Below are 8,552 nucleotides of genomic sequence, written 5' to 3'. Positions count from 1 at the left end.
CTGACACACCAGTCTTTCAGCTTTCGCGCCTAACGAGCTCAAGGGCGACCCCATCTTTGGAATAGGGGTGGGAATAATACGACAGATATTGCAAAGCAAACATTGTCACAACATTGAACTTGTTATTTCTCACTTTGAAAACTTTTCACATAAAAGAAAGCTTTCTGTTGCTTTCAAGCTACATCGCATTGCATTCTACTGATGTAAAATATTTTCTGCAAGAAAAGACGACCCCAAATCTTCGTTAGCACATGCCCCCGCCACGTCGCAGTAAATATATTCTGCATTTGGGAGCGGTTTAAGGTGTCAGATACAACATGAAAAAGTCTTTGAAACCTTTTGGACGACACAAGCTTTGATTCACAACATCGGTAAGTACTAGCACACGCGATCCATTTACCCTCAACGCTGCTGTTGCATGTCATTGTTTTCCGGTAAGTGCATCGGATCCTGAAGTATGGCAAAACTTCGGTTGTCCCTAAATTGTTCAGGATCATTCGCCAATGATAAAATCTAGACTTACCTACTTCAAACGCAAGTCATAAATGTTTGGAATCCACGGCGGAAGTCACCTTGACACCCGTTGTACAAGAAAAGGCACTTAAGGCAGTGTGGATCAAAGGATCTTAATCATAATCCTCACTCTTACGTTGCCTTTTATATAATACTCTTATCTGTCATTTAGTCTGTTTACCGCGTACCGGGTTACCATTGAGCACAGAGCAGGAGTGAGTACAGTCAAACTTGTCCAGTGTTAACACATTGAGCACAGAGTAGGAGTGAGTACAGTCAAACTTGTCCAGTGTTACCACATTGAGCACAGGGTAGGAGAAAGTACAGTCAAACTTGTCCAGTGTTACCACATTGAGCAAAGAGCAGGAGTGAGTGCAGTCAAACTTGTCCAGTGTTACCACATTGAGCACAGAGTAGGAGTGAGTACAGTCAAACTTGTCCAGTGTTACCACATTGAGCACAGAGTAGGCATGAGTGCAGTCAAACTTGTCCAGTGTTACCACTCGAAGAACCTGTAAATAGTCGCAGTAGACAGTTAATCTCAATGGACAGGATATTTATACGCTTGGATTGATTAGAAAACGATCTAAGCGGCTTCCGAGAAACAACCAATATGGTAAAATGGTCATTCCATATACAGTATGCTATGGTGAGTACTGACAACTGAGGGTTTGACAGTGTTAGTAACCTAAACAGACTGTAAGTTTTGTAAACAGCAAATCAGTGGACTGTCGACACCCTACAATGCATTGATACGTATGAGAGAGAATCCTTGTACTAGGCAAAACATGGTCTCGATGACTCAGTAGTCCCTACAAAGGGGGGTGGGGGGGGGGGGTGTCACCAATACACATTTAGTCTGTACGTGTCAACAATAATGTTTACCCCAACAATCATTGTGATATGTTAAGAACATGTAAATGTAATTCTTGTACAAAAAAGGGTGGCTTCAACGACTATGTAGTCTTCACACAGAGGTGTTACTCTTACGGTAGTCTGTACGTGTGAACAATAATTTTTACCCGAACAATAATTGTGAGATCTTTTGACACCTCCCTTGTGTTTACAAGTCAATGTAGTTCTTGTGGAAAAAAAGGGTGGTTTCAACGACTAGGTGGTTTTCACACAGAGGTGGTCACCAGTACACTTTAGTTTGTGCGTGTGAATAATAATGTTTACGTCACAAACCACTTGTAAACACCTTCCTTGTGTTTACGTGTAAATCTAGACCCGTGTGACACACCGATGGGCGTTAACGTTACCGCCAATGTTTTGATCTCACTGAAGACTTGTTCCCTCCGGCATGTTGGCTGTACCAAACTGTCAGGTCACGGACGTGGCGGTGTTTGTTCTTCAATTACACAAGTCATGTTTTGATTCGACTAAGTACGCTCCTCCTTCACATTTGACAACAAAGGGTTGACAACATAATTTTGCAACCTGTTGTGTAAAAAAGTTATCGTAAAAAGAAGAATGTAGAGAACGATGTCTGAGAGGCAGCCCGGGGGATAAAAGTTCCATTCCAGGTCGTTGATTTTTCAAAAGGACAGACGTGTTCGTCACTAGATACAATTAATCGTCACAAGGACTAAGGACTGTGATAGCTAACCTTAGACTATGTCTCATTGAGTTTGTTTTGAGGCTTTTATTTTGTCGATGTGCAGTTAGATGAAGCAAGTATTTAAAAAACTGATTTTTCTACTGCTCTGGAAATGTAGAGTAGCACTAGTCATGGCAAACATGTCGACAGGACGATAAACCTTAGACTGGTTACAGTAATTTGAGTTTTGGAGTGTATTCACTGTTCAATATCATACATGTCTGTGTTCAGCATCATGCAGTGCATTCCTCGTCCCACTAAAATAATTGCACCACAGGCATGTAAATATAGTCTCTGAAACCTGCTCACTACTATTCGCCCACTCTTCGTTATAATATTACCTTAAGTGCAATAACGTTATCACGGCTACTTTATGTGCAATAATAGATATCTTTTAATTGCGTATCTACTCTGAACTTGTACTTTTAACTACACTTGTTATTTCAATGTGTTTGTAGTTTTGCCTGCTTTATATAACTCCGAAATTCAATGTAATGCTGCTACACCAATTCAGCCGTGAGCCTGCACGCTGTATGACATGTTGATACGTTGACAAATAAACCAAAAGAGGTTAGGATAACATAGTTCCAAGCTTAAAGGATGGATCCTATTCATCTTATAACAGTACCTTTGGGGCATTCATTGACATAATGGGTTTGTAGGGGGTGTGTCGTGGGTGTGTCGGACACAATCCAACTGTCCTGAGAGGAAAAGATAACATCTGTCGTCCTTTTTATCTGATCTTCACAAATCTAAAAACGGGGTGTTAGAATCATTTGCAGTTTTTGTTTCTCTTGGTGTAAGGGAATATTATGTGAATATTGGAGAATGGCATCCTTACAGGATGTAAGCTGGAAATGGTGTATCAGAATACTTGGAGAATTGGAATTGAGGTCTGGCTCTAGTCCAATGTTGGAGACAGGTAGGGAGTACAGCATGGGCTGATCATAAGGGACAGCTTCAGTTTCATATAGTGTTGTTGGTGTGCTGAGGGTTTATTTTATCATGTTTACTTTCACGGAAGGGCAACACGTTGTTTTCCCTCAGTTTCTTCTTCCATACAAATAAGGTCAGTGACCTGGACCAAACGGCTTGTCATTATGGTTACCGGTAAATTAGAAAATTGACCCTGTGGTGTTCTATTCCATTATGTAGGACAGAGCTTAAGGGGCTGGTCACCATATATACATAAAGGTGGTTGAGTAAGAATAAACAGAGCCATAGTTTGATTGGTTGCTATTTCATTATTGAGTGTGCCGACTACTCTCTCTTTGTAGTCAGCGACTGAACTGTGAGGAGATACGACAGGTGGGGTTAAATCGCAAGGGTCTGGAACGAGCTGCCATTCAGCGCCACTCAGGTGACCTCATAGGAAGGTAAACGTTATGTATTTTCTTGTAAATGTTGCCTTTCTAATTGCCATTCTGTTCTTGCACTCTAACAGGTAAAACAGAGGAGGGAGGATGCCGCTGCGGATCGGTAGCGTGAGGGGCAAGATCCACGCTCTGTTCAACTGCCTTCTGGTCGGCTGCATCATCACCATATCCTACCAGCTTCACTCGCTGCTGCAGAAATGCGACAAGGAAACCGTGTCGAGAAACCTGTTCAATTCCCGACTCAAACTTCCACCCGGTCCCCTGATATCGAAAAGCGGAGATCCCCAGAGATCTAAACTCAGTGGAGAGACTTGGGCACAACAGAGCTCCTCTCCTGTAGTAAACCCACACCCTTACCACTTCGTCTTGAATCAAGAGGAAAAATGCAAGAACCAAGATGTCTTCCTTCTCATCATCGTCACCACGTCGCCCAAGAACTACATCCAGCGACAGGACATCCGGCGCACCTGGGCCAACGAGTCCAACATCCGGGGAGTCGGCATCAAGAGGGTGTTCGCCGTCGGTATGCCAGAGGACCCGGATGTACAGCAATCTCTGGTACAGGAGAATGGCGCGCACGGTGACATCATCCAGGAAAACTTCCTGGACGCGTACCGCAATCTGTCCAGAAAGGCCATCATGGGTTTAAAGTGGGCCTTCACGTACTGTCCTAACGCGAGATTCGTCCTCAAGACCGACGATGATGTCTTTGTAAACCCGTATCGTTTGATGTACTACTTAAGGGACCAACAGTCGAAGAACACCAGTAAGCTTGTGACGGGTTGGGTGTACACTGGCGGGAAACCCGTCAGAGATCCGAACAGTCCGTGGAAAAAGTGGTTCGTCACCATGGACGAATACCCGAGGGACAAGTATCCGAGTTACGCCGACGGGTTTGCATACGTCGTCTCGAACGACATCTCCAAGGCTTTGTACGAGACCTCGTTGACGACGAAGTACCTGTTTGTGAGAGACGCGTTTATTGGACTTTGTATGGAGAAGCTCGGCATCCATCCGCGTCACCACGACGGGTTCAGGTTGAACGACGAGGAAGTCAAGTCGTGCAGTTTTGACAGAGTCTTGGCCGCGCACTTACACGTCGTGGAAACTGTGGACATGGTGAACACATGGAGGGCGCTGAACTCCAACTGTTCAGCCATGAGAACACATAAAACATAACTTTGTTTCTTGAACGCGACAGTCTGTGGACAAACAAAACATTGAAGCCATCAAAGCAATGGCGTTTTCGATTTCTGGATAAATTAAAAAAACTAGAAGCAATGAAAACAATCACTGTGTGATGATTTGGTGAAAGACTTGTCACCAAGTATCAGTGAAATCAGCAACATTTCACTATCAATGCAAGTCACAAAGTGTCGTTATACTATAGTTGCACATAGATATAGCCATTGAAACTATGCAACAGTAATGGAACATCGAAGTATATGTACGTTGTAATGTGTGATTCTTCTTCCGGTTTAAGGGGAAATGCCTTATTTTGACAACAAAACATTAAAACATGGTAGCGATAGTCTTGTAGGATTTTGCTTGCCGCTTCTTGGGGGCATTTTACAAATTATCATCTTCTAAAACACACAACATTCGCAAATACGTAAATCTGAGGAGTGTGATGTTATATTATGTGTTGCAAATGCAAGTCTGGGTGTAAATTGTCCATGGAATATGAATAAATAGCTTTGGCTCTTATAGAGCAGATAGTAGACCAGTTTTTGTGTGGCTAACTTATTGCTTGTGAAACCTGTAAAATAAAAAGCTGGAGTGATAAAATGTGGTAGTTTGATGGGACAGAAACAATCAAATGAAGTTTAATAAAGAGACATGTGAAAAAACACCCCAGTGACAGTTCTCTATTGGTTCTATACCCTGCTAGTACGTCGTAAGCATACCCATATATGGCATTTGCAACGACGTGGCCGTAACCATTTCAGACCAAACAATTCAATGCTTATACGTAAGGCTCCCTTGGAAATCAGTCTACTTGACTGAAGGGACCACCCGATAAGATCAATCAATAAATAAGTAAATAAAAATCTTTAGTTACGTAACATTACAGTTGTAGCTGCCGAATATAAACACCTTCAAGTAAAACCTGGACAGTCACTGGAGGGGGGTGGAGTGCACGCCTAATCCAACATAGACTTTTATTATAGACTCTCTCTTTAGAAACTCTGGACATCAGTTTTTAGAAGCGGATCTTATAGACAAATTCACTGCCTTTTGTCTAATGACATTAATATGATATGATATAAAAAATTTCAAGTTATCATATAATATTAATAATATGATATTATATGATAACTTGAAAGTTCATCTGTGTTGGTAGAAGTCATTTTTGAACTAGTTAAACATTATTTTCCAACACAAAAATTTGGGTGAGTCCAATTTTTGTGTTGGAAATTACAGTGTAACTAGTTCAATAATGATATTATATATATATATAACGTTATATATAGTATTACCGTTATAGGTATGTCCCTGTAGGTTTGACTTTTTAAGATCATAACCAACCAAAGTGGCGACTGCAACGTCACGTGCCAAGACAAGTTGTGCCACAAGTTAAAAAGCAAAAGATGGAATATAAGCACCATTATGTAGCGGTTCTCTACAGTGATCTCCATCATCATCATCATCATCGGTCGACGTGATCACACATGTTCGCACATGTTTACACACAGCGGGGTTATACCGCCCCTTACGGGGTGACATACCCTTTCACTGGCTAATTACAAGACGGGGATGCGCCAGGTCCAAGCATATCCTACAGTGGCATAAGGTAGTACCAAACTGGCCAAGGAGTTCAGTCAGCCAAGAGGTGTTCCAAACACACTCCTAAGCCGGCTTCACTCCTCTGCCACCTTTTGATGATGTCTTATGCTACCGTAGGATCTGCTTGGAGATTAATCTACAGTCAAATTATGTTCTTCCGCGTTGCAACTTGTGACGTTTGTTTACTAGGCAGAATTTGTTGCATGAACACCCCGGGGGATCCGCATGCTCTTACGCAACGTGTCCACTGACATTTGAAAGGCAATTTGCAGTTGTTACAAACTGTGCTGTAACAATGGGGTTCAAGGTAACAGAACACAGTTTTCGGCCTAGGTGGGTGTCCATAGTTAATCATCATCATCATCGATCGACTGCTCAAGTGGGGTCACACCTGCGTATATATTTAAGTCCGTATGGGAGTATTTGCTTCCACCTGGCTCCACAGGTCGTTGGAAAAATAATAGAAACTGGACAAATGTAAACAGGTAACATGTCAGACGAGTTAGCTGGGTCGCTAACCATACTTTTCGATCAGCTAACTCATCTGGCATGTTATGTATCTATATTTGTCCAATTTGTACTATTTTTCCCGCGACCTGTGGAGCCTGGTAGAGAATAATAGCGTTATACGCACCTCAAACGGACTTGAATATATTCGCATGTGTGATCCCACCTTAACACACGACGGGGTTATACCGCCCCTTAATTACGGGGTGACATACCCTTTCGCTGGCTAATTACAAGACGGGGATGCGCCAGGTCTCCCGTCCAGGTGAATGGTGTAGGTCACAGTATGGCTGATACGAGACAGAGGTCTAAGGTTAATATTCAGAGGTTTTAGGTTCGAGTCCCCTGGTTTACCCAGATGTTGTGCCGTTGGGGGAAAGCACCTAACATCATTTTAATTCCTTCACTCATGTAAACCTAACTTTGAGAAGGGATGCCCCTAGGATAGGACGTTAAACGGGGGCTCCATGTTTAAGGAGAGTCAAATCTCAATCACGTAAAAGAACCCACCACACTTACAGGAAAGATTAGGGGTGCTTTCAAGTGTGAGTGGATCAAATAAATCTGTCCGGATATGCAGCTTATGCTCTTCAGCGCAAACCTAAAATGTTACGCTATCATCGAGTTTACAGGGTATACAGTACAAATAAACAAACAAACAAACAAATCCATAGGCCTGACTCTACCAACCAACATGGTAGCCACAACGTCACGTGTCGGGGCAAGTTGTGCCACAAATTGAAAAGCAATAGATGGAATATAAGCACCGTTGTGTAGTGATTCCCAAGCAGATCCTACGATGGCATAAGGTAGTACCAAACTGCCCAAGGAGTGTAGTCAGTCAAGAGGTGTCCATTTGCCTTGAAGTGGTAGCAAAACACACTCCTAAGCCGGCTTCATTCCTCTGCCAGCTTTTGATAATATCTTATGCTACCGTAGGATCTGCTTGGAGATTACTCTACAGTCAAATTATGTTCTTCAGCGTTGCAACTTGTGACGATTGTTAACTTGGCTCTACTGGCTGAACACCCCGGGGTGTCCTTACGTAACCCGTTCACTGACACTTGAAAGGTGCCCGAAAGCAATGTGTAAAACCGTACATTTGTGTTCTCTAACTTGTTTTCGTGTGTTATGAATCCACTTGCATGACTTTTTAGCTTACCCTCGTACATGTATTTGGAATGTGGGTGTATCTTGGGATGACGAAGGTCAATGTCGATTTTTTGGGCCACATGGTTTATTTTTCAGGCAATCCATGTATTAGCCTATATATACCATAGCCTATCCTTGTTAGATCGTACCCAACGGTCGCATCCCCCGACGTACCAACGAGTTACAAGCAGACTAACGTAAGGCTAACAAGATTGGGTTCTATATCTACCGAATACACGCGTTATTGTACCGTAGAAGCCGTCTAATTGCACGCCACATTTGCCAGCAAGTGCATTTCGTGCAATTGTAATGAAGGAAGATGGGACTGGTGTCGTAGAAAATGAATCACGGACGCACGAGATCTGCCGTGGCCAAGAAACGATCTTTATTCTCCCCTGTCACATCATGACTGCCTCTGTCTGCCCTCTCCTTCTGAACTGACCTGGGACTCTGGTGTTCCTTCTTTTTATCTCTTAGCTGGGTGCTGACGTAAACAAAACAAATTCTTCCCACATGTACTTGACAGGTCATTAATTAACTGTGATCTGGACCCTTTGTTCTTCCTTATCTGATCTACTGGTCAGCTAAAATACAAGATGTTTATCTGTGATTATCAG

At 42.7% G+C, this 8,552-nt stretch overlaps 1 protein-coding gene across 1 annotated transcript; it reads left to right on the top strand.

Moving 5' to 3' along the window:
* The first annotated feature begins 233 nt into the window (after nt 1-233).
* LOC118403841 (beta-1,3-galactosyltransferase 1-like) lies at nt 234-5,341 on the top strand. Its single transcript, XM_035802698.1, has 2 exons — nt 234-371; nt 3,558-5,341. Exon 2 carries the CDS (start codon nt 3,577-3,579, stop codon nt 4,666-4,668), a length of 1,092 nt encoding a protein of 363 aa, XP_035658591.1. The 5' UTR covers nt 234-371; nt 3,558-3,576; the 3' UTR covers nt 4,669-5,341.
* Nucleotides 5,342-8,552: the final 3,211 nt, after the last annotated feature.

Source organism: Branchiostoma floridae, chromosome 16, assembly GCF_000003815.2.
Source record: "Branchiostoma floridae strain S238N-H82 chromosome 16, Bfl_VNyyK, whole genome shotgun sequence".
Lineage (NCBI taxonomy): Eukaryota > Metazoa > Chordata > Leptocardii > Amphioxiformes > Branchiostomatidae > Branchiostoma > Branchiostoma floridae.
Note: the sequence above shows the minus strand (reverse complement) of the source record. Positions and strands in the feature narration are given on the sequence as shown.